The 26,629-nt window shown below is 48.3% G+C and overlaps 1 protein-coding gene across 4 annotated transcripts in view; it reads left to right on the top strand.

Annotated features, from left to right (window-relative positions):
* The window catches only part of DNAJC13 (DnaJ heat shock protein family (Hsp40) member C13), a 317,458-nt gene that overhangs the window by 96,170 nt on the left and 194,659 nt on the right, over positions 1 to 26,629 (top strand). For all 4 annotated transcript variants that reach the window (XR_012724354.1, XM_075315202.1, XM_075315201.1 and 1 more), the window contains exons 11-13: positions 8,065 to 8,144; positions 17,179 to 17,348; positions 23,523 to 23,622. Coding sequence is in view for 3 of the 4 variants with exons in the window: in XM_075315202.1 (XP_075171317.1) it covers positions 8,065 to 8,144; positions 17,179 to 17,348; positions 23,523 to 23,622 (350 nt within the window). In the remaining variant the exon portion in view is untranslated. The remainder of the gene's footprint in view (positions 1 to 8,064; positions 8,145 to 17,178; positions 17,349 to 23,522; positions 23,623 to 26,629) is intronic.

The raw sequence follows: 26,629 nt of genomic DNA, 5'->3' as shown, positions 1-26,629 counted from the left end.
AGAGCAGTCCTACGAGCCCTGCAAGCTTTTCAACGCCTTCTCCAAGGGTCTCCAATCAGGATACAATCGGACAACGCCACGGCGGTGGCATACATCAATCATCAGGGCGGCACGAGGAGCGTCATGGTGATGAGAGAGGTGAAGAGGATCATACAGTGGACAGAGTCTCACAATGCCAGGATCTCCGCGGTACATATCCCCGGCGCGGAAAACTGGGCGGCCGACTACCTCAGCAGACAGGGTCTGGCGTCGGGCGAATGGTCTCTAAACAGAGAGGTTTTCGAGCAGATTTGCCACAGGTGGGGGACTCCAGATGTGGACCTGATGGCCTCGCGGTTCAACAATCAAGTTCCACAGTTCATATCCCGCTACCACGACCAGCAGGCGCTAGGAGTCGACGCCCTCATTCTTCCGTGGAATCAGTTCAGACTACCGTTAATCTTTCCGCCGCTGCCACTGATCCCAAGAGTCCTCAAGAAAATCAAGGCAGAGGGCATTCCAGTGATTCTCATCGCTCCAGAATGGCACAGGCGAGCATGGTTCGCAGAACTCACACAGCTCGTCGCAGACACCCCATGGCGGCTTCCAGATCGGCCGGACCTACTGTCTCAGGGTCCGCTCTTCCATCAAAATTCAGGGGTTCTCAATTTGACGGCATGGCTCTTGAATCCTGGCTGTTAGCCCAGTCAGGATTTGCTCCAGAAGTGATTCAGACTATGATTAGGGCCCGAAAGCCTTCATTGTCAAAGATCTACTACCGCACCTGGAAATCCTTTTTTCAGTGGTGCGAGGTCAACGGCAATCTCTCCCCGCTAGTTCTGTCACTACCGACACTTTTAGTGTTCCTTCAGGCATGGTTGCAAGCGGGTCTCTCGCTGGCAACCATCAAGGGGCAGGTTTCGGCTTTGTCTGTTCTTTTCCAAAGAAACCTAGCATCACGTCCGCAGGTCAAGACGTTCATCCAAGGAGTTGCTCATCTGAATCCGCCCTATCGGGCTCCGCTAGAACCATGGGATCTTAATCTGGTTTTAGGATCCCTCCAACTGGCTCCATTTGAACCACTCAGAGAATCTTCATTCTCACACTTATCCTGGAAAGTGGTCTTTTTGGTGGCGGTCACTTCAATCAGGAGAACGTCCGAGCTGGCAGCTCTTTCGTGCCGCTCACCTTTTATTGTTTTTCACCAGGACAAGGTTGTCCTGCGCCCGTCTCCGGAGTTCCTGCCGAAGGTGGTGTCTCCTTTTCACCTGAATGAGGAGATTGTGCTTCCATCTTTTTGTCCGGCACCCACTCGCCCCTTGGAAAGGTCACTACACACTCTGGACTTAGTACGAGCGCTTAGGACTTACGTCTCGAGAACTGCGCCTTTCCGCAAATCAGACAACCTGTTCGTCCTGCCTGCTGGTTCCAAGCAGGGCATGCCGGCGTCCAAAAGCTACCATTGCCAGATGGATCAGATCAGCCATTGCGGAGTCCTACCGAATCAGGGACAAGTCCCCTCCGAGGGGAGTAAGAGCCCATTCCACCCGTGCAGTTGGGGCGTCTTGGGCAATCAGACACCAGGCTTCAGCCGAGCAAGTCTGCAAAGCCGCAACGTGGTCCAGTCTTCATACCTTCACCAGGTTTTACAAGGTCCACACCCAGGCATCAGCAGATGCCTGCCTTGGGAGAAAGGTGTTGCAGACGGCTGTCGCACACCTCTAAAAAGGTAGCAAGCACTTGTACAGAGCTTTCCCACAGAATTTGTTGTTTGTTTTGGCTCTGTGGGACGGCTTATGTACCCACCCAGGGACTGCTTTTGGACGTCCCATGGTCCTGTGTCCCCCAATGAAGGCGATAGAGAAAGAAGTATTTTTGTGTACTCACCGTAAAATCTCTTTCTCTGAGTCTTCATTGGGGGACACAGCACCCACCCTGTTTGGATTGTGAGGTCTTCATTTACCGGATGTTTGCGGGTCACCTTTGTTTCCATCCGGCTACTATATATGTTTACGTGCCCATAAGGCACTGTGTTCTATTGTATTACATTGTTTAGTCATGTTTGTTCAAGGCTCTCCTACTACTGCTTTTACACAAAACTGGCATAATCCCGCCTCCGGCTCGGGGTGTACACTGCCAGGGAGGAGCTAACTTTTTTTATGTTCACTTAGTGTCAGCCTCCTAGTCACAGCAGCATACACCCATGGTCCTGTGTCCCCCAATGAAGACTCAGAGAAACAGATTTTACGGTGAGTACACAAAAATCCTTCTCTATGTATGTATGTATGTGTGTATATGTGTGTGTGTGTATGTATGTATGTATGTATATGTATATATATATATATATATATATATATATATATATATATATATATATATATATATATATATATATATATATATATATATATATATATATATATATATATATATATATATATATATATATATATATATATATATATATATATATATATATATATATATATATATTGTGAGACTGTGACCGGGGTTATCTATGACGGCCGGTATGCCTCGCCCCGGTTGTGCTCACTCCATGATAGAAAGTAAATCCACTCTAGGGTTAATGCTGTTTCCCTACAGGCTGAAGGAAGGGTTAAATAGAATCAGGAACGAGGGCAGGTGTGCCGGGTGTGAGGGATTGAACAGAACTCCCTGAGTTTCTGCTGGAGAGGCACATGTATTGTGTTATGGACTTTTGTTTGGACATTAAAACCGTGTGCTGTGAACCTTTAATGCCTGGATCCTGTGTCTTCTGCTGCGCAGCCGACTGTGCTACCTCACATATGGTGGAGAATCGGCGGGCATGACAGCCGGTGAGGTGTAGCATCCATCCCTGGTGACCCAGCTGCGCATGTCCTGGATTCGAGTGGCTATACTACAGCCCAAACCCGGCGACGCCATGGAGGACATACTAAAGCATTTGGCTCAGGCTAATGCACAGCAGCAACAGACCAATGCACACCTGCTCCAATCCTTGCAAGTGCAGGAAAAAAAACTCCAAGAACAGATGGATCAGGCCAATGCACGTCAGCAGCAATCCTTGCAAGTGCAGGACAAAAGGCACCAAGAACAGATGGAGCAGGCCAATGCACGTCAGCAGCAAGCCTTGCAATTGCAGGAAAAAAGGCACCAAGAACAGATGGTTCTCCTGGCCAAGTCGATCCGTGCCGGACCGGCAGCAACAACCCCGGGATCGGGTGACGACGGCAGCGTCCGGAAAGCGGTGAGACAAGCGTTGCAAAAGATGACCCCGGGTGATGATGTGGAAGCGTTCCTGGCGGTGTTTGAGCGGGTGGCCGAGCGGGAAAAGCTGCCGACCCCGCAGTGGGCTGAGGTATTGTCGCCCTATCTGACGGGGGAACCCCAAAAAGCGTACCTGGACCTCTGTGCCGAGGACGCCATTGACTATGTGACCCTGAAAGCCGAAATACTGGCTCGGTTGGGGGTGAATACCTATGTACGGGCTCAGCGGGTAAATCAGTGGTTCTATGAGGAAGCCAAACCCGTACGCTCCCAGGCCTATGACTTGTTGCATCTTGTAAAAAAGTGGTTGCAGCCTGACACTCTGAGCCCGGCGCAAATGGTGGAAAGGGTAGTAGTGGATCGTTTTGTGCGCACTTTACCCGTCACCGTTCAACGGTGGGTCGGACAGGGTGACCCGAGTACCCTGGACCAATTAGTGTCCCTGGTAGAGCGGCATGTGGCTACGCAGGACTTGATACGGGACACTGAGACTTTGCGTACCGCCCGTCGGTCCGGCCCCTCCAAGCCTAGGGCCAAGGACCCACCGCTGACAACGGTACAGGAGTCCCCTACTGTCCCGTCTGAGGCCGCGGCCGCCATTCCTGAGGTCCGGAAGGTTCTGTACCCTAAACGACAACCCGTCAAGGGGGTTTCCGTCCCCATTAGATGTTGGCGGTGCCAGCGGGTGGGACATATGGAAGCCCAGTGTCCACTCACCACGGAGCCCATGGATTGTGGGGTTACCCGGCGGGGTTCAATGTATGCTCAGGTGGTGTGTACCGCTGACCTGGTCTCCCCAGAGACGGAGCCCCACTTGTGCCAAATACAGGTGAATGGATGTCCGGTTACAGGATTGTTGGATTCCGGAAGCTTAGTGACCCTTGTGCGATCCACCTTGAGAGCTAAAGTAAAGGCCACCGGACGCACCGTGGGGGTGGTTTGCATACATGGGGACCGCCGCGACTATCCCACGGGGATTGTCACCATCACAGCACCTTGCGGTCAGGTGCAACATGAGGTGGGACTTCTTAACACTCTTCCTTATGACGTGATCCTAGGAAGGGATCTGCCCTATTTTTGGACTTTATGGAGGGGACCCCCTAAGTCCCCTCAGATATTGGTCGGTCCGGGACCTGAGCCCTACAATCCTGAATCCGGGACACCTGCCGTAGGGGTCACCATGATAGGGACAGAGTGTGAACCCGATAGGTCGCCCCTAGAGGTATTGGCAGGAGAGGCTGAGACGGTCGAGCCCATCCCGGAGTTGGAGGCGTCCCCGGATACGTTTGGGACAGCCCAACTCCAGGACCCTACGTTAATACATGCCCGGAGTCGGGTGACAGTAGTTGACGGGGTGGCACAGCTGCCCGGTGCCCAGGTAAGGTACCCCCATTTCGCTCTTAAGCAGGATTTACTCTACCGGGTAGATGAAATACGGGGCGTAGGGGTAGAACAGTTGGTGGTGCCCCAGCCGCATCGCCGGCGGGTCCTCGACTTGGCTCATAAACACCTGATGAGTGGCCACCTAGGGGTCAAGAAAACGCAGGAGCGAATATTGCAAAGGTTCTATTGGCCCGGGGTCTTTGGGGAGGTAAAACGGTTCTGCGAAACCTGCCCGGAGTGTCAGCTTACTGCACCCCTGACCCATTTTCGCAGTCCGTTGGTACCGTTACCCATTATAGAAGTCCCTTTTGAACGGATAGGGATGGATCTGGTGGGGCCCCTCGTAAAGTCCGCTCGAGGGCACCAACACATCCTAGTGATCGTTGACTATGCCACCCGGTATCCCGAGGCGATACCTCTCAGACATACTGCAGCAAAGCTTATAGCTCGGGAGTTGTTTGCTGTGTTCTGCCGGGTGGGATTGCCCAAGGAGATCCTTACGGATCAGGGGACCCCATTCATGTCTAAAGTGACCAAAGAGCTATGCCGGCTACTCCAGATCAAGCAGTTGCGTACGTCTGTGTATCATCCTCAAACGGACGGTTTAGTCGAGCGTTTCAATAAAACCCTGAAAACCATGCTAAGAAGGGTGATTTCAAAAGACTAGAAAGACTGGGATATGATGCTTCCCTATTTGATGTTTGCCATACGAGAGGTGCCACAGGCATCCACGGGGTTTTCGCCTTTTGAATTGTTATACGGGCGACATCCCCGGGGATTGTTGGACCTGGCAAAGGAAACATGGGAACAAGAGCCCACCCCCCATAAAAGTGTGATTGAACACATTTTGGGTATGCAGAACCGCATAAGCGCGGTCATGCCAATTGTGAAGGAGCATTTACAGGAGGCTCAGGCCGCGCAAAGCGGCCGCTACAATAGACAAGCCACCGTGCGGACCTTTAAACCCGGGGATCGGGTGTTGGTATTGATCCCCACGGCAGAGAGCAAATTCCTGGCTCAGTGGCAAGGCCCCTACGAGATAAAGGAAAGAGTCGGGGTGGTTAACTATAAAGTATTGCAGCCCGGTAGGCGGAAACCTGAACAAATATACCATGTCAACCTATTAAAACCTTGGCAGGAACGGGAAAGCCTGATGGCTGTTTTTTCCCCACCTCCCTCCTCTTCGGGTCGTTCACATCCGGCTCCAGCGACCTCCGGAGAGGACGAACCGGAAGTAAGGATTGGAGAAGCCCTCACCAAGCAACAGAGGCAAGAGGCCAGACGGTTGGTTCAGCAGAACCCCGATGTCTTCTCCGAGCTGCCCGGTAGGACCAGTCTGATACGACATGATATTGTCACCGAGCCCCACCTGAAGGTACGCCTGAAGTCATACCGGGTACCGGAGGCTCGACGACAAGCCATATCGGAGGAAGTAAAGACAATGTTACGCCTGGGGGTCATCGAAAAATCCCGGAGTGAATGGGCTAGTCCGATTGTCCTAATACCAAAACCCGATGGCTCCTTAAGGTTCTGCAATGACTTTAGGAGATTGAACGAAATATCCAAGTTCGATCTCTACCCCATGCCCCGGGTGGATGAGCTGATTGATAGGCTGGGACAGGCGCGATGTTTTACCACGCTCGACCTGACCAAAGGGTACTGGCAGGTGCCACTAACGGAGTCCGCCAAGGAGAAAACCGCTTTTGTTACGCCGGAGGGTCTCTTCCACTATGTTGTCTTGCCTTTTGGGTTACATGGCGCTCCGGCCACGTTCCAGAGGTTGATGGACTTAGTGCTGGAACCCCACCAGGCGTATGCATCAGCGTACCTGGATGACATCATTATTTACAGCTCCGATTGGCAGACCCACTTGGAACAGGTACAAGCGGTGGTGGACGCGCTTCAAACAGCCGGATTGACAGCCAATCCCAAGAAATGTGCATTGGGACTCACGGAAGCCCGCTACTTGGGCTACGTGATAGGCCAAGGAGTGATTAAGCCCCAAATTAACAAGGTTGAGGCGATCCAGAAGTGGCCTAGACCCCTGACCACGAAGCAGGTTAGGGCCTTCCTGGGTATCGTGGGGTACTACAGGAGGTTTGTAAAGGATTTTGCGGGACTATCAGCCCCCTTGACGGACCTTCTCAAAGGCAAGAAGTCCGTCATGGTGCGCTGGACTCCGCAGGCCGAGGACTCCTTCCGGGCCCTGAAGGAGGTCCTGTGCGGACAGCCCGTTCTGGTCAACCCTGATTTCCGGAAGGAGTTCATAGTACAGACTGACGCCTCGGAGATCGGCCTGGGGGCAGTGCTGTCTCAGGTGGTTCAGGGGGAGGAACACCCCATCACCTTCTTGAGTAGGAAGCTCACCCCTCCCGAGCGGAATTATAGCGTAGTGGAGAAGGAGTGCCTGGCGATTAAGTGGGCCTTGGAGTCCCTACGCTATTACCTGCTGGGACGGCAGTTTCGCTTGGTGACGGATCACTCTCCACTGGTCTGGATGAGGTCCGCCAAGGAACGGAATGCCCGGGTTACCCGGTGGTTCCTTTCTCTGCAAAACTTCCGGTTTACGGTTGAACACCGGGCCGGTAGGTTGCAGGGCAACGCCGATGCCTTGTCCCGCGGCCCGTGTTTGATGGCGGGAGTTCAACCCCGCACGCTTGAACTGAGGGGGGGGTATGTGAGACTGTGACCGGGGTTATCTATGACGGCCGGTATGTCTCGCCCCGGTTGTGCTCACTCCATGATAGAAAGTAAATCCACTCTAGGGTTAATGCTGTTTCCCTACAGGCTGAAGGAAGGGTTAAATAGAATCAGGAACGAGGGCAGGTGTGCCGGGTGTGAGGGAGTGAACAGAACTCCCTGAGTTTTCTGCTGGAGAGGCACATGTATTGTGTTATGGACTTTTGTTTGGACATTAAAACCGTGTGCTGTGAACCTTAATGCCTGGATCCCGTGTCTTCTGCTGCGCAGCAGACTGTGCTACCTCACAATATATATATATATATATATATATATATATATACACACAAGATGTGTAGTCTACTGTATATTACATAGTGTATTACATATTTACAATTTATTAGTTTTTTGTGTTCTAAAGTTGTATTCCAATAAATATATTTTATGTTCTATCTAAATATCTTGATTATTGTATCATAAAAATGATTAAATGACTGATCACTTTGTACTACAACACATTTTTCACTTCACTATAAGCAATATACTCGTATGTGGGAGTCTGAGTCGAAGGTTTGTTTTACCGACTGCACAGCGCTGATCGCACCATAAGTCAAGGTGCAAGCTGCAAGACAGATCCTCTGCACTTTTTGCATACTTGCATGCTGCAGCTCATTACACAATGCAGTGTCTCTAGCTTTCTGTAAGCAGGCGGTACAAATGTTATACATACCTTTTTTTTTTCTTTCTCTTGTACAGATGGAGTGTTTGCTGATGCAGTTTTTAGGTTCAATTCTAACGTTTCTTACAGTGGAGTTCTGCATGCAGTAACGCAAGATGTAAGTGTATTTATTATGCTAGAATATGAAATCTAGTTTATATTTTTTTTTGTTTGTGTGGTTTTTTGTGTTTTTTTTTTTTTATAATTAGAAATTAAACTGATTATAATTACAGTTAGCAATATTACTAGCTGTGCTATCATTTCAAGTATGATGTGGAAGCGTTGACGCAGGATAATGGTAGTTTAAGCGTGAATGCCAGCCAGCTGGTACTATAACAATAAATGTTGCATGCAAATCATGCTGTAGTTATAGACATAAAAGCTTCCATCAAGACAAGAAAAAAATCTTCTAATGCATAATAAATGAATTGTTTTGCTGCATTATTTATAGATAGTATTTATTGGGTGTGCCCATTCTGGAAACTATTGGAAAAGTTACTTTCTTCATCGTTCCTTATGGGAGACCCAGACCATGGGTGTATAGCTTCTGCCTCCGGAGGACACACAAAGTACTACACTCAAACGTGTAGCTCCTCCCTCCTAGCATATACACCCCCTGGTAGCCAGTCCTAGCCAGTTTCAATGCTTTGTGTTCAGGAGGTCACACACACACATGCATGCATTCTCTGATTTTTGATCTTTGATTTTTTGGATTTCAAAGATTTGGAAGAAAAGCGGGTCCAGTCTGGACTCTCGGCATGTCCCTTCTCACCCCACTGTGTCGGCGGTGCTGTTAAGGTTGATTTTACAAGGCTGGAGCCTTCACATGCCGCGCTCCTTCACCATCCCCTAGGGCTCTGGCTTGAAGTGGGAGCCATCACGGTTCTCACTGCTTTGCAGGAGACCGGTCTCCATCCGCAGCCCTTTCAGGATCCTGCCGGACGGAGCGCTCACCTCCCAGGGACCTGGCACCTGCGTCTCACAAGCTAAGTACTGAGACGTTTTTACCACAGAAAGTGGTCTTTCCAGGGGTCCCTTGTACTTTATTTATTGGGGAGAGTGTGTTTTATGACTGTGTTAACATTTCCGGCCGGTTCTCCAGTTTTCACTGGAGAACCGCGCCGATGGTGCCTGCACGCTGGCCGCATGTTTAAATCTAGGCCCCGGCTTCGCCTGAGGCCTAGTTTCGGTTTTCACTGCCCCTGCATGTCAGTCATGCAGAGGGACAGTGCGGCTCCGCCCAGCGGCTGTTCAGCACAGGGAACTGACACTCCTCACTGAGGAAAGATTCCCTCCCCTGTATACCTCATGTGCCCGCTCTCAGAGTAGGCCCCGCCCCCTCTCCTCGCTCTGGTCGCCATTTTCTCAGCGTTCTCAATGTCTGCATAGGCACAGAGATACCACATTGTGACAAATGGGGGCCTGGGCTGGGGGACTGGAGGGCACAGAAATGTATGTTAAACGGTCTGGCAAGCCACAACCTCCGGTTGTGCAGCTGCTTATATTCTCTGTTTATATACTCTGCTGGGGGTCATTCTGGACAGAGCCCCCACTTCTGCAGCATGTCTCACATCAGAGCAAGGCTGCAAGGCTGTTCTTAATATGCACTGCATGTAGACTCGTACTGCCTGTACCGAGCACATAAACACTCAGCCTGGAGGCTCATCAGTGGTCCCTCCAGCTGCTCCGGTGGTGCTGAGCATGCATTAGCCCCCTTGTCAGGGCGCTTCTGCTGCTACGGCTCGCTCAGCAACGCTCACAGGGAACTCTTCATCTGGTCTCAGACCCCCTCCTTCTAAAATGGAGACGCAGGGTCCCCTGTCCTTCCCCGTCCCGCAGCTCTGATTCACGAGCTGACTCACTGGACGAGGAGGATGTCTTTACTAGGGGCTCGGACGCTACTTCATGTACCATTGATCTGTCCGAAGGTGATGCAGATGCTAATGATTTGATTGCGTCCATTATTTTTGTACTGGACCTCAATCCGCCTGTATCAGGGGAGCATCCCCCTCTGGCAGAAAGGCATCAGTATACCTTAAAGAGAACAAGGAGTGTGTTCCTTAACCACTCCAGTTTTCAGCCCACTGTGACCAAGCCCAGAGCCTGTCCTGACAGACGCTCCCAAAGCGTGGTTCTGATGACTGTTTCCCCCTTCCACCAGAGGTGGTCAAGGAGTGGGCTCATTCACCAAGGGTGGTCCCTCCGGTGTCTAGACTTTCAGGCCGGATAGTTGTATCAGTGGCTGACGGCATCTCTCTAAGGATCCCACTGTACATTAATTCTGTACTGGACCTCAATCCGCCAGTATCAGAGGAGCAACCCTCTCTGGCAAAAAGGCACCAGTTTACCTTGCCTAAGAGAACAAGAAGTGTGTTCCTTAACCACTCCAGTTTTCAGGCCACTGTGACCAAGCCCAGGGTCTGCTCTGACAAACGCTTCCCAAAGCATGGTTCTGATGACAGTTTTCCCCTTCCACCAGAGGTGGTCAAGGAGTGGGCTCATTCACCAAAGCTGGTCCCTCCGGTGTTTAGACTCTCAGCCCGGACCGTTGTATCAGTGGCTGATGGCTCCTCGCTTAAGGTTTTGCTGTCCGCCAGGTTGTCCTTCTGGCCAAATCTGTATGGAGGCGGCAGGGGCCTCGTTCTCCCCAGCTTTTGCAGCAGTGCGGGCTTTCAAAGCCATCTCTGCTTCTCTAGAGGAGATGCATTCCCTCACAGGCACTCTATGCCCGAAATGGTTGCCTTAACTTCCAGACTTCAGTCTTTTCATCCTATGCCATGTCTGCCATGCTGGAGACTCTCACCGCACTGCGGTGGCCTCGGCTAATTTCCTCGCTATCCGCAGGCTCCTGTGGCTTCGGAAGTGGAAGGCAGATGCTTCTAAAGAAGTTCCTTGCTGGGTTCCCTTTTGCTGGGACCAGACTATTCGGGAACAACTGGATGAAATTATTAAGGAAGCTCTTGGCGGGAAGAGTTCTTCCATGCCACAAACCTGTCCAGGGCAGGAATCAGTCGAGGTTTCGTTCTTTTCGTTCCTCCATCTGATCGTTCTCTAAGCCCTCGGCCTCGTCCACTAGCTCAGCCAAGGATCGTAAACCCAAATGGCGCACGAAGCCGCGTCCTCAGAAGACCGCAGGAGATGCTGCCACTAAGTCAGGCTCCTCCTGGCTATCTGGCCACGCCAGCAACGTCCTTGGTCGGTGGCAGGCTCTCCCACTTTGGCGACGTATGGTTTTAACACGTCTCCGATCAGTGGGTGCGGGATACCATCTCCCACGGCTACAGGATAGAATTCTATCCAGCCCACCAAACAGATTTTTTTCTGTCAACTCCCCCCTGCTCCAAGGCCGCCGCCTTCTCCACAGGCTGTGGCATTCTTGCAGGCCAATGGAGTTATTGTACCGGTTCCCGACTGGGAACGGTTCTGAGATTTCTGCTTAAATCTATTCCTAGTCCCCGAAGAGGGCGGGGCCTTCCGACCTGGATCTCAAGCTTCTCATGCATGTTCAGGTGCGGCATTTTCGCATGGAGTCTCTGCGATCAATCAATGACCCAAGGAGATTCCCTAGCATCCATCGACATCAGAGATGCCTATCTGCATGTGCCAATCACAGTTTCACACCAGCGTTGGCTACGTTTTGCAATCAGAGTGGTCCAATTCGTGGCTCTTCCCTTGGGGTTAGCCACGGCCCCTCGAGTATTCTCAAGGTCGGGGCAGCTGTGATTGCGGTCCTGCACCTCTAGGGTTTGGCAGTGATCCTTTTGTCCTGGACGGCCTTCTAGTCTGGGCTTCATCCAGTGCAGACTGTTAGCGGAGTGCCTCGCTCACTCTCGCCACTCTAACCAATTCGGGTGGCTTGTCATTCTGTCCAAGTCCACTCTGACTTCGACCCAGAAGTTCACGTACCCAGGGACGCAATTCGAGACTCTGTCGCCACTTGTGAAGCTGCCCTTAGTCAAACAGCAGTCCCTCCGCTGGCGGTCGACGTTGTTCCATCAGGCACCTAATACAGGTGCTGGATCAGATGGTGGTGTCAATGGAAACGATTTCCTTGCCCGGTTCCATCTGCGTCCTCTGCGGCTGGATTTTTTCCGCTGTTGGAACAAGCGGACTTCCTCCTTCCACGGGGTGGTGGCTTCGCCACAGACCAGGGGCTCGTTTCAGTGGTGGCTTCGGCCCCTCTGTCTCAGGGACGCTCCTTCCTGGCCCCGTCCCGGGTGATCCTCACCAGGATGCTAGTCTATCTGGCTGGGGAGCAGTATATCTCCACCATGGAGCGCAGGGCACTTGGACTCTGTCCGAATCAGCCCTCTGGATCAATGTGCTGGAAATCAGAGCTGTGTTTCTAGCTCTCTAAGCCTTTCACCATCTGTTGGCGGCCAGGCACATTCGAGTCCAGTCAGACAACGCTACAGCGTTTGCCTACATCAACCTCCAGGGCGGGACACTGAGCCGCCTGGCAATGTTGGAGGTTCATCGCATTCTTCAGTGGACGGAGGACTCCTAGTCCACCATATCCGCAGCCCACATCCCAGACGTGGAAAACTGGGAGGCAGATTATCTCAGCCGTCAAACCGTGGCTCCACGATCCTCAGGTTTTTGCGGCAGACGCACTGGTTCAAGTTTGGTCCCAGCTTCGTCTGTCTTACGTGTTTCACCCTCTAGTTCTTGCCCAGAGTCCTGCGCAAGATCAGAAAGGAGGGCCGTCGGGTCATTCTCATTACTCCAGACAGACCCAGGCAAGCTTGGTACCCTGACCTGCTCCGTCTGTCCGTAGAGGTGCCATGGCATCTCCCGGACTGTCCAGACCCTCTCTCACGAGGTCCGTCTTTCCGCCAGAATCCTGCGACTCTCAGATTGACGGCGTGGCTTTTGAGTCCTGGATCTTGACGACTTCTGGTATCCCTCCTGAAGTCATCTCCACTATGACTCGAGTTCGGAAGTATCCTTTGGCCTTTTTGGCCTTGCCGACCCTCCTGTCCCTTCTACAATCCGGTCTGCAGCTAGGACTATCCCTCAATTCCCTTAAGGGACAGGTCTCGGCTCTGTCAGTGTTGTGCCAGCGGCGTATCGCCCGGCTGGCTCAGGTGCGTTCCTTCATGCAGGGCGCATCTCACATCATTCCGCCTTACCGGCGGCCTTTGGAGCCCTGGGACCTTAATCCGGTCCTCACGGCTTCCGGAAACCCCCCTTTGAGCCTCTTAGGGAGGTTTCTTTGTTTCGTCTTTCACAGAAAGTGGTCTTTCTAGTGGCCATAACTTCCCTCAAGAGAGTCTCTGTTTTGGCTGCACTCTCTTTGGAGTCACCCCTTTTTTGGTTTTTCATCAAGACAAGGTGGTTCTCCGTCCGACTCTGGACTTTCTCCCTAAGGTGGTTGCTGCTTCCACCTTAACCGGGGCATTTTCCCTGCCTTCCTTTTGTCCGGCTCCTGTTCATTGCTTTGAAAAGGCGTTGCATACTCTGGATCTGGTGCGGGCGCTCCGGATCTATGTGTCTCGCACCGCTGTTCTTAGGCGGTGCACCTCTCTTTTGTGCTGACCACTGGTCAGCGTAAGGGCCTCTCGGCATCTAAGCCGACCCTGGCTCGTTGGATTAGGTCGGCCATTTCCGATACCTACCAGTGTACTCAAGTGCCTCTCCCGCCGGGGATCAAGGCACACTTAACCAGAGTTGTCGGTGCCTCTTAGGCTTTCAGGCCCAGGCTACGGCTCAGCAGGTCTGTCAGACTGCCACTTGGATTAGTCTGCATACCTTTTCGACGCACTACCAAGTGCATGCTCATGTTTCGGCAGATGCGAGCTTGGGCAGACGCATCCTTCAGGCGGCTGTCGCCCATTTGTGAAGTTAGGTTTCGCCTACTTCTCAGTTTTTCTGTTTATTCCCACCCATGGACTGCTTTGGAACGTCCCATGGTCTGGGTCTCCCATAAGGAACGATGAAGAAAAAGAGAATTTTGTTACTTACCGTAAATTCTTTTTCTTATAGTTCCGACATGGGAGACCCAGCACCCTCCCTGTTGCCTGTTGGCAGGTTTCTTGTGCCGTGTGTTTTCACCGGCTGTTGTTGTTGTAGACAGAGGTTCCGGTTGTTCCGGGTTTTGCTCTGTCTATGCTTGTGGGTGGATGTCCTCCTTCAGCTTTTGCACTAAACTGGCTAGGACTGGCTACCAGGGGGTGTATATGCTAGGAGGGAGGAGCTACACGTTTGAGTGTAGTACTTTGTGTGTCCTCCGGAGGCAGAAGCTATACACCCATGGTCTGGGTCTCCGATGTCGGAACTATAAGAAAAAGAATTTACGGTAAGTAACAAAATTCTCTTTATTCTCTTCTAAAGAGATATTTGCAGAGTTTGTAAGCATTATAGTAAACTGGATTTATATTTTTAAAAGGGCTTATGTAAGATCAAAAGAAAGAGGTTGCTTTCCTGCAAAGAATATCCATATCAAGAGGGTCTAATTGTAGGACAAAGTTTTTTCCCCCTTAAAGAATATAGTCCTGTAAAGTAGTTTTTTTTTATTTATTTTAAATCATAATGTTTATCATTGTAGAAGGAAGATATTTTCAAAGTATAGGGCAATACTTGGATAAGGCCTCATTCAAACATGCATACAAACACGGAGTGTTGTTCATCAATTCTTATGGATATGATGTTAATCAGCGTTTCATCAGTAATTTTTCTCATTTAAAAAAAAAAAATAAATTCTCCTATTCATTAGAGTTACTAAAGGACCACAGCGATACCATCCATGTGCTGTCCGTGATTATCACAAATTCGTAGACTTGTGAGGCACGTTTTGAACCTTAATTTCGATCAAAACTGGGCACCAGTCGTTCTGCAAAAAATAAGCAGAAATGTGAGCAGCTCCATATAGCTATTTGTGTTATCTGTGAAAATCCTGGATAGAGCGCTCATGTGATTTATAGATATCAGAATAAGGCCCAAGTTACAGGTACCAGTGTCTAGACATTGTTTGCTTTTGTTTTGCAGTATATATCTAGCAAAAAATGTGTACTGTGTTATTAGATTTTCTCCTAAACCATAATTTACTGCACCCCTGTAATGAAAGGAAGATGCTTTTAAAGAAGCAAATATAAAATATAACAGTAATGGTTTAAAACAGAGGTGTAGCGTTAAAGGGGTTGTCCAATATTTGGATAACCTCCTTCTCCTTCCCCTTGTTTGCCTCCAGTGCCTCTGTGATTGCAGCAGCAATTGAAGCTGCATTACCAGGACCCATGTGACATGACGCGTGAACCCTGCAACCAATCAACGCCCTCTGTCAGTCTCCCCACCTTGGGACATTTGAGGAGCACTGTGCAGACTTTTTCCTCAAATGTCTGAAGGCGGGGTGAAGGAAGCCTGCACTGATTGTTATGACACATGAGCCTGAAACCAATGTCACGTAGGCCCCGGGAACACGACTTCAGATATCGCTGTAACCATTTTACGGGGGCGAATAAGAGGAATAAGAAAGGATTGTCAAGTAGTGGACAATCCCTTTAAAGGGAATCTGTCTGCAGCTTTTTGTCTTGTAATCTGAGGACCGCATGCTGTAGGGGTTAAAACACTGAATTTAACATTGTCCCATGTCTCCTCCTGTGCTAGTTTTTAATTAAGCTCCAGTGTTTTATCACTAGGACATTATCATTGCTGTGACTTGACGGCTCGTGCCATGTTGTCCGGCTCCACCCCCTCCTGGTATTAGCAGATCACTGTCTATTGCATTGTACATTGAAAACCAGGTATAAGCGGGGCAGCTTTTTCAGCTCTGCTGCATGGCTAAATCTTAAATCTTTGATTGTGTTAGAATCGCTGCACCCAGTAATGTAAGAGATACATTGTTGGATTCAGGGTCCCTTTGCCTGCATCATGCTACTCTCAGATGATATAACAAAAACCTGCTGACAGATTCCTATTAAAGGGAACCTGTCATCAGAAATTTAGCTTGAAACCTAAAAGTTTCCCCCTCTGCAGCTCATGGGCTGCATTCTAGCAAGGTTTCTATACTTTTTGTGGCCCCTTTTAAACCAAATTAACTACTTTATAAACTTGTACCTTTTGCTATGCAAATTTTGTAAATCGTCCATGGGGGCGGGCTCTCTGGTGTCCGTAACTGTCATCCTGCCGATTTACGCCGCCCCCGAACGCTGAATTTCATACCTCAGGATGCCGCCCGAGGTCCCGCGCATGCGCTGTGAGACTGTGCAGTGTGTGCACGTGTGACCGCTGGTGACGTTTTGCGCAGGCACGAGGTTATGGGCGGCGCTATGATTGTCCTCAGCAAGTGCCGCCCATAACCTCGTGACCGAACTTTCCCCTCTGCCTCCAGCGTTCTGCTCAAGCGCTTGCTGGTCAGATGACCCGACGTCACCTCTTTTTCCCATCTTGCCCTGCTGCAGGGTAATATGGGAAGGAGGTGACGTCGGGTCATCTGGCCAGCGTGCGCAGAACGCTGGGGGCAGTGGGGACAGCGCGTCCACGAGATTATGGGCGGGCACTTGCGATGCAATCACAGCGCCGCCCATAACTCGTGCCTGTGACCACGTCACCAGCAGTCCTGGCATGGGCGGCACCTCGGGCGCAGTGGGCGGCGTCCTGATGGATGAAATGGAGCGTGGGGGGACGGCGTCAATGTGCAGGAGGGACAGCAACGGACACCAGAGAGCCCGCCCCTATGGACAATTTACAAAATTTTCATACCAAAAGGTACAAGTTTATAAAGTATTTAATTTGGTTTAAAAGGGGCCACAAAAAGTACAGGAACCTTGCTAGAATGCAGCCCAGGAACTGCAGAGGGGGAAACATTTAGGTTTCAAGCTCAATTTCTGATGACAGGTTCCCTTTAAGTAGTTTATAATATTCCTCCAAATTTTCAATTCAGCTGTATGTCAGTCTCAGTGTACAGAACTAAAAAATCTAAGCTGTACTCTAAGAGCTTTTAGCAGCAGCCATTAATTTTATATGTATTTTTATGAGACACTCCCTTGTTTAAATTGTCCTGTAGCAGGAGCTTGTAATAAAGAATTGCATAATATACACACGTGTATTTTGTACTTCCAGTTTCCTTTTATTTTCTTCCCATGTAACATAATGATCAAAAAAATGTATCTATGCATTTAACTAATATATTTCTGTTGTATATTCCTGTGCAGGGCCTGTTCTCTGAAAATAAGGAGAAGTTAATTAATAATGCTATAACATCCTTGCTCTCCCAAGAAGGAGACCAGACCGCATCTAATGCAGAGTTGGAAAGCCAATTCCAGGCAGTCAGACGATTAGTGGCTTCGAAAGCCGGATTCCTGGCCTTTACTCAGTTACCAAAGTGAGTGGCAAACACAGTAAAAAGTGTCTGAAATCCTATTTACATTATTTGGACTTGTATCAATCATCTCTTTACCAATATTGACATTTACTGATTGCAGAGTCACTGGTAATGTGGTCATATGATTGTATCGCATAATATGGGTATTATTAGGTTATATAAGGAGCTTTTATGAGAATGTGATAAAAATGTCCGCCGCCCCAATTTCAATCTGGAGCCTGTCCTTGTTACCTGTCATGACGGGTTGCATACTGAAGAAACACTGCTTGAGACTTGTGTCTCAACTGTCAGAGGACCAGCAACATCAGGAAACCTACCTGATCTGCTCACTCATCTGCAGGGCTGCGGAAGTAGAAAGGTAAAATATTCTCCGCTGACTGAGCACAACGGGCATTTTTTTCTCTAGCTTCAGTCCTGCTCCGTGGTCCATATGTCTCCTTGGCAGTTGAGACATCTGGTACATATGGTATCTTCAGACTGCAGCCCATCCTGAAATTTGACTAGGGCAGGTTACTGTTTGAAATATGTGACAGGGGCTATTTTTATCGCATTCTCTGAGAAATCCTTTAGGCTATGTGCGCACTAGAAATATCCTTTTTCTCAAGAAACTTTCTTGAGAGACATTCTGGTAGTTGAAGATTCCCGCACCTGCGGAAAAAAAACGCACCAAATTCGTGGCAAAAACGCATGCGTTTTTACCACGGATTTGCCGCGATTTAACCGCGGATTTTCCGCAGGTTGTTCCTGACACATGCAAGTATTGAAATTCCGGGGGTATTCCGCAGGTACCTGCGGAAATTAATGAACATGCTCATTTCTTTGTCGCTCCATTGGGAGACCCAGACAATTGGGTGTATAGCTTCTGCCTCCGGAGGCCACACAAAGTATTACACTTAAAAGTGTAAACCCCTCCCCTTCTGCCTATACACCCCCCCGTGCATCACGGGCTCCTCAGTTTTTATGCTTTGTGCGAAGGAGGCACACATGCACGCAAGCTCCACAATTTAGTCAGCAGCAGCTGCTGACTATATCGGATGGAAGAAAAGAGGGCCCCTAACAGGGCCCCCGGCATGCTCCCTTCTCACCCCACTCTGGTCGGCGGTGCTGTTAAGGTTGAGGTACCCATTGCGGGTACATAGGCAGGAGCCACATGCTGTTTTCCTTCCCCATCCCTTAGGGGCTCTGGGCGAAGTGGGATCCTAACCGGTCTCCAGGCACTGGGACCGTGCTCCCTCCGCAGCCCCTGGGGGAATCTGCTGGACAGGAGCCGGGTATCGTCAGGGACAAGGCCCTGCTACTATGACTGGGCGGTGGTCACGACGGACGCGAGTCTGTCAGGGTGGGGAGCGGTCTTTCTCCACCACAGGGCTCAGGGTACCTGGACTCAGCCAGAGTCCTTCCTTCAGATCAATGTTCTGGAGATAAGGGCAGTGTATCTTGCCCTAAAGGCGTTCCAGCCGTGGCTGGAAGGCAGGCAGATCCGAATTCAGTCGGACAACGCCACGGCGGTGGCATACATCAACCACCAAGGCGGCACACGCAGTCGGCAAGCCTTCCAGGAAGTCCGACGGATTCTGCTGTGGGTGGAAGCCACAGCCTCCACCATCTCCGCAGTTCACATCCCGGGCGTAGAAAACTGGGAAGCAGACTTTCTCAGTCGCCAGGGCATGGACGCAGGGGAATGGTCTCTTCACCCGGACGTGTTTCAAGAGATCTGTTGCCGCTGGGGGAAGCCGGACGTCGACCTAATGGCGTCCCGGCACAACAAAAAAGTCCCGGCATTCATGGCACGGTCTCAAGATCACAGAGCTCTGGCGGCAGACGCATTAGTTCAGGATTGGTCGCAGTTTCAACTGCCTTATGTATTTCCTCCTCTGGCACTGCTGCCCAGAGTGTTACGCAAGATCAGGTCCGACTGCCGCCGCGCCATCCTCATCGCTCCAGACTGGCCGAGGAGGTCGTGGTACCCGGATCTGTGGCATCTCACGGTGGGCCAACCGTGGGCACTACCAGACCGACCAGACTTGCTGTCTCAAGGGCCATTTTTCCATCTGAATTCTGCGGCCCTCAACCTGACTGTGTGGCCATTGAGTCCTGGATCCTAGCATCCTCAGGGTTATCTCAAGATGACATTGCCGCTATGAGACAGGCCAGGAAACCAACGTCCGCCAAGATCTACCACAGGACGTGGAGGATCTTCTTAGCCTGGTGCTCTGATCAGGGTTTTACTCCCTGGCCATTTGCCTTGCCCACTTTTCTGTCCTTCCTTCAATCCGGAATGGAAAAGGGTTTGTCTCTCGGCTCCCTTAAGGGACAAGTCTCGGCGCTCTGTGTTTTTTCAAAAGCGCCTAGCCAGGCTTCCACAGGTACGCACGTTCCTGCAGGGGGTTTGCCACATAGTCCCTCCTTACAAGCGTCCGCTAGAACCCTGGGATCTGAACAGGGTGCTAACGGCTCTTCAGAAACCACCTTTCGAGCCAATGAGGGATATTTCTCTTTCACGCCTTTCGCAGAAAGTGGTCTTCCTAGTGGCAGTCACATCACTTCGGAGAGTGTCTGAGCTAGCAGCGCTGTCATGCAAAGCCCCCTTCCTGGTGTTTCACCAGGACGAGGTGGTTCTGCGTCCGGTTCCGGAATTTCTCCCTAAGGTGGTATCCCCTTTTCATCTCAATCAGGATATCTCCTTACCTTCTTTTTGTCCTCATCCAGTTCACCAATGTGAAAAGGATTTGCACTTGTTAGATCTGGTGAGAGCACTCAGACTATACATTTCTCGTACGGCGCCCCTGCGCCGCTCGGATGCGCTCTTTGTCCTTGTCGCTGGCCAGCGTAAAGGGTCGCAGGCTTCCAAGTCAACCTTGGCTCGGTGGATCAAGGAACCAATTCTTGAAGCCTACCGTTCTTCTGGGCTTCCGGTTCCCTCAGGGCTGAAGGCCCATTCTACCAGAGCCGTGGGTGCGTCCTGGGCTTTGCGGCACCAGGCTACGGCTCAGCAGGTGTGTCAGGCGGCTACCTGGTCGAGTCTGCACACTTTCACGAAACACTATCAGGTGCATACCTATGCTTCGGCAGATGCCAGCCTAGGTAGGCGAGTCCTTCAGGCGGCGGTTGCCCACCTGTAGGAAGGGGCCGTTTTACGGCTCTATTACCGAGGTATTATTTTACCCACCCAGGGACTGCTTTTGGACGTCCCAATTGTCTGGGTCTCCCAATGGAGCGACAGAAGAAGGGAATTTTGTTTACTTACCGTAAATTCCTTTTCTTCTAGCTCCAATTGGGAGACCCAGCACCCGCCCCTGTTCCCTTCGGGCTGTTGTTCTTTTGTGTACACATGTTGTTCATGTTGAATGGTTTTCAGTTCTCCGAACATCCTTCGGATTGAATTTACTTTAGACCAATTTATAAGTTTCCTCCTTCCTGCTTTTGCACCAAAACTGAGGAGCCCGTGATGCACGGAGGGGTTTACACTTTTAAGTGTAATACTTTGTGTGGCCTCCGGAGGCAGAAGCTATACACCCAATTGTCTGGGTCTCCCAATTGGAGCTAGAAGAAAAGGAATTTACGGTAAGTAAACAAAATTCCCTTCTTTCTCAAGAAAGTTTCTCGAGAAAATTTTCTCAAGAAATTTTCTTGAGAAAAATCCGCAGCGTGCGCACAGCTGTTTTTTTGCTCCCATAGGTTTTGCTGGGAAATGTCTGCAGAAAGATTTTTAAACTTTCTCAAGAAATTTCCGCAGCAAAGCCGTGGGTAAAGCCGCGGGTAAAACTGTCTAGTGCGCACATAGCCTAACAGAGAATTATCATCCAAAATCTCAGGACAGCAATAAAGGCTGGACACTGTGCCTTGCGTGCCACATCTGCCCTTCGCACCCCTTCCGGCATCCTGAGGATGCAGATACCGGTCAATATAATAGTGGAGGAGGGAGCCATCCTTTCTTTTCTCATTTTATGAAAATATTAGGTACTTGCCTCTTTCATTCAGAGCGAAATAAAAATGATACTTAGGACAAAATGCATTTAAAATGGCGCACAACTTTTATAAAGGTGTCTAAAAAGTAGAAATGCATCCAAATTGTAGCATATGCATATATTTCCCTTTTACAATACATATCTCCACTGTGGGCAAAATTGCAACAATATAATGTTTTCTTGTGTGGTGCTATAATAACCTTATCCTAAAGTGACATGCTGCTGATTGTACATCTAGCCCTGGTCAATTTACACAGCAGTTTTTCTCCGCTTTCTTAAATTTCTGAAATTGTAATCCACTTCTTGAAAATATACCATTATTGTTCTTACTAGAAATTCTTTTTGGTGTTTGGTTAACCAATACCCTTGTAAGAAATCTGTCATCTGGTGGGAAATGTCAGTGCATATGTACACATTTCCCAATAAATCTAAAAAGAAGTCTAAACTCTTATCCATTGAAGGGGGAGACCATTCCAATTATGGCCCCAGATTTTAGTTTCCATAGTGCAACTTAGAAATACTGAAGAGTAGATGATCAGCCTGCGTGATCTAAATGTATGATATTTCCTGGACTTTATTGATTTGTAAATGGAGGTCGGAAAAGAAGAGTAAACTGAGTAAATAAACTCAATTATATGCTTAGTCTAAAATGTAATAATCTTATTGAAAGGCCGCTGTCAATAATCAATCTCTGAGACGGACTGGTGCATCATTTTCAGAGTGCATGTAAAAATACTACTGATTAAAATGCATAGTAGCGACTGTGTTTCCCTGAAAATAAGCCCTATCAGGAATTTTTGGTCTTTTTGGAGTAAGGCTTACATATAAGCCCTACCCGGAAAATAAGCCCTATTTGTGGTTCAGTAAAGAAGTGTCCATGCAGCTAAAAAAGTTAAAGAATACGGCAAGAAATTGCGGATCCTCAATGCCTTCCACAGCACTGCCGGCCAGAAGCAGTACAGTATCACTGGAAGTGTGTATGTATGATGGTACTGTGGTGTGATGTGTGAGTGCCAGCTCGAAGTAGGGGGAGTGCCAGCTTGGAAGTAGGTGAGGACCACTGTTGAGCACAGTGCTGGAAGTGCCCGCTGTGGAGAACAGTAGGACCTGGGAGCGACGTAGATGTCCAGGGTTTGGTAAGTATGACTTACTTCCATAAATAAGCCCTACCCTGAAAATAAGCCCTAGTACATTTTTCGAGGCAAAAATAATATAGGACAGCATCTTCTTTTCGGGAAACCACGATAGTTATGAGTGAGCACTACCATGCTCGGTACTCGTAACGTGCAGTCAGATGCTCGCACGTGCTCTACTTGTTTACAAAGTATAATGGAAGTCATTGAGGAGCTCAAGCGCATTTCTGGAAGATCTTCCAAAAAAATGGTTGAGTTTCCCATGGACGTCCATTATACTCTGTACTCGAGTTGAGCCTGTCTGAGCATCCAGCGGCTCATTACGAGTAATGAGTATGGTAGTGCTCACTCATCACTAGATGGAGCCATTGTGATTCCCTGTGAAATGCATTAAATGTTAGTATGTTAGTCAGAAATCTGATCACTCAGGACTGCAATCTGAGTTCTTAGTTTTATGCAAAAATAGCCTGAAATACAAATTATGGTGCCACAACTATAGTATGAGACTTATGCTGGATTTACATGAGCCGACAGCGGCCAATAAATGACTGCTGATTAGCTACATACAAGCTAATAGGCAGTTGTCTAATGGCTTGTTGAGACTGACCGTCCATACTTTCTTGTACACATCATCCATACAATCTGTCTGTGCACCTGCTGTTATATATCTGACTCATCTAGGCTGGCGTTTTATACATCTTTTGTCTTGTAACTTCAGTTGAATTTGGTGGGTGTGCGCAGCCATGCTCTCTTGTCACTAACCTCCACCCACTTTACAAAAAGATGTCGGCGGCCGCCTGAACTGGCATTAAATGCCAAAAGTTGTAACATTTTCAAGCACCTACCAGTTTTATAACATTTCAAACCTCATTCAGTGAAATCCGGTGAATGCTACTTGACGATTTTGGTTGGATTGATGTGTGTTTATTGAAATCAGTTTCACCGTATAGTATAGATCTACATTGAGGGAGCCTGGGCCTGTTTCATGCTCCTGGAGAGAATCTCCTGACCGGTTCCCTATAAATGTCTACATTTCCTGCATTGGTGACTTCTTCTTTCTGTTGATTTTGAAGGTTCCGGGAACGTCTGGGAGTAAAAGTAGTGAAGGCTCTAAAGAGGAATAATGATGGGGTGACCCACGCTGCTATTGACATGCTCTGTGCGCTTATGTGTGTAAGTATTTACGTCTGCTCCCTTATGGTAAATGAACTACTGGTGCTAAGACATGACTTTCCCATTACTGGCAATGGTAAAAATGCTGTATATCGTTGTGCTCATGGACATTTGACAATGACTTACTGATGCCTTGAGCTGATGTTTTGGTGGCTGTTTTCTACTGATTTTTGGAAAGGTAAAGCCAGATTTAGTCTATTTATATCAGTCCAATCTTTGCTCCTCTTGTAGACAGGGCACAGAGGAAGAATGGTTTGTGCTGTAGCCAGTTGTCTCACAGTCACACACCGCTTAGTGAGGAGAGGACATAGCTGATCTCCTGAGGCATAAAGTAAAGACTTCTATACAGTCAGGGCCAGAAATATTTGGACAGTGACACAAGTTTTGTTATTTTAGCTGTTTACAAAAACATGTTCAGAAATACAATTATATATATATATATATATATATATATATATATATATATATATATATATATATATATATATATATAATATGGCCTGAAAGTGCACACTCCCAGCTGCAATATGAGAGTTTTCACATCCAAATCGGAGAAAGGGTTTAGGAATCATAGCTCTGTAATGCATAGCCTCCTCTTTTTCAAGGGACCAAAAGTAATTGGACAAGGGACTCTAAGGGCTGCAATTAACTCTGAAGGCGTCTCCCTCGTTAACCTGTAATCAATGAAGTAGTTAAAAGGTCTGGGGTTGATTACAGGTGTGTGGTTTTGCATTTGGAAGCTGTTGCTGTGACCAGACAACATGCGGTCTAAGGAACTCTCAATTGAGGTGAAGCAGAACATCCTGAGGCTGAAAAAAAAGAAAAAATCCATCAGAGAGATAGCAGACATGCTTGGAGTAGCAAAATCAACAGTCGGGTACATTCTGAGAAAAAAGGAATTGACTGGTGAGCTTGGGAACTCAAAAAGGCCTGGGCGTCCACGGATGACAACAGTGGTGGATGATCGCCGCATACTTTCTTTGGGGAAGAAGAACCCGTTCACAACATCAACTGAAGTCCAGAACACTCTCAGTGAAGTAGGTGTATCTGTCTCTAAGTCAACAGTAAAGAGAAGACTCCATGAAAGTAAATACAAAGGGTTCACATCTAGATGCAAACCATTCATCAATTCCAAAAATAGACAGGCCAGAGTTAAATTTGCTGAAAAACACCTCATGAAGCCAGCTCGGTTCTGAAAAAGTATTCTATGGACAGATGAGACCAAGATCAACCTGTACCAGAATGATGGGAAGAAAAAAGTTTGGAGAAGAAAGGGAACGGCACATGATCCAAGGTACACCACATCCTCTGTAAAACATGGTGGAGGCAACGTGATGGCATGGGCATGCATGGCTTTCAATGGCACTGGGTCACTTATGTTTATTGATGACATAACAGCAGACAAGAGTAGCCAGATGAATTCTGAAGTGTACCGGGATATACTTTCAGCCCAGATTCAGCCAAATGCCGCAAAGTTGATCGGACGGCGCTTCATAGTACAGATGGACAATGACCCCAAGCATACAGCCAAAGCTACCCAGGAGTTCATGAGTGCAAAAAAGTGGAACATTCTGCAATGGCCAAGTCAATCACCAGAGCTTAACCCAATTGAGCATGCATTTCACTTGCTCAAATCCAGACTTAAGACGGAAAGACCCACAAACAAGCAAGACCTGAAGGCTGTGGCTGTAAAGGCCTGGCAAAGCATTAAGAAGGAGGAAACCCAGCGTTTGGTGATGTCCATGGGTTCCAGACTGAAGGCAGTGATTGCCTCCAAAGGATTCACAACAAAATATTGAAAATAAAAATATTTTGTTTGGGTTTGGTTTATTTGTCCAATTACTTTTGACCTCCTAAAATGTGGAGTGTTTGTAAAGAAATGTGTACAATTCCTACAATTTCTATCAGATATTTTTGTTCAAACCTTCAAATTAAATGTTACAATCTGCACTTGAATTCTGTTGTAGAGGTTTCATTTCAAATCCAATGTGGTGGCATGCAGAGCCCAACTCGCGAAAATTGTGTCACTGTCCAAATATTTCTGGACCTAACTGTATATATATACCCCCCCCGTATATTCGGTTTATAAGACAAAATTCGGGGGAACAAAAGTGCGTCTTATAAAGCGAAAAATACGGTATATACCTGGCTGTGATCCTCCAAAATCCCGGACTTTGCATGTGTACCTAGAAAAATTGATTTTATTTTTGAAGGCAAAGGAAGGTCACACCAAATGTAGATTTGATTTAGCTGTTTCCATTGTTCACTTTGTCAGTTGATAAAAATAAACTATTAACACTTCTATTTTTGAAAGCATCCTTACTTTGCAGGTTTTTTCCCACATCTGCTTAAACCTTTGCACAGTACTGTATTTCTCAGTGTTAGGTGTAATATGGAACAAAATAGGATGAAAGAAGTTTAAAGTGAAGCTGTCATCAGAAAATTATTTAATGTTTAAATCAGGTTTTTGTTACATGTATTTAAAAAAAAATTGACTTTTTTTTCCAGTATCAGTCTTTATTAAAGGGAATCTGTCATTACGATCAGCCCTCCTAAGCCATCTATATGAGCATGTAGGTCATAGGAAGCTGAATAAAGTGACACCTTGATAACTGTGATCTGATGTCTTATTCCAGAGAGAGCCACAGTTTTCTTATATGCAAATGAGCTGTTCAGTGTCTGGGCCGGACAATGATCTGCATGAGGCTTTAACTTCCTGTCCCTTCAGGAAGAGTTTTAAGCAAGGCTCCATATTATCAGAGGCAGAAGTACTCCATCCATGATGACCTTTGCACAGGCTCATTAGCCACTTCAGTAGAAAAGATAGGGTTGACATCTGTGCATTTTAGCTGTGTACATGTGTTGTTTCCTGAAACAGCAGGAAGTTAAAATGTAAGGGGGAAATCACAAATCAATGTAAAAAGTCTGAGTGTTGTACAACTTATTTTTTTATATTTTGGCTGCACTCTGACCCGTTGTGTCACAGATCCATTCACACATTCATGAA

Source organism: Anomaloglossus baeobatrachus, chromosome 6, assembly GCF_048569485.1.
Source record: "Anomaloglossus baeobatrachus isolate aAnoBae1 chromosome 6, aAnoBae1.hap1, whole genome shotgun sequence".
Lineage (NCBI taxonomy): Eukaryota > Metazoa > Chordata > Amphibia > Anura > Aromobatidae > Anomaloglossus > Anomaloglossus baeobatrachus.
The sequence above is the reverse complement of the archived record's forward strand: the minus strand, read 5'-3'. Positions and strand labels throughout refer to the sequence as shown.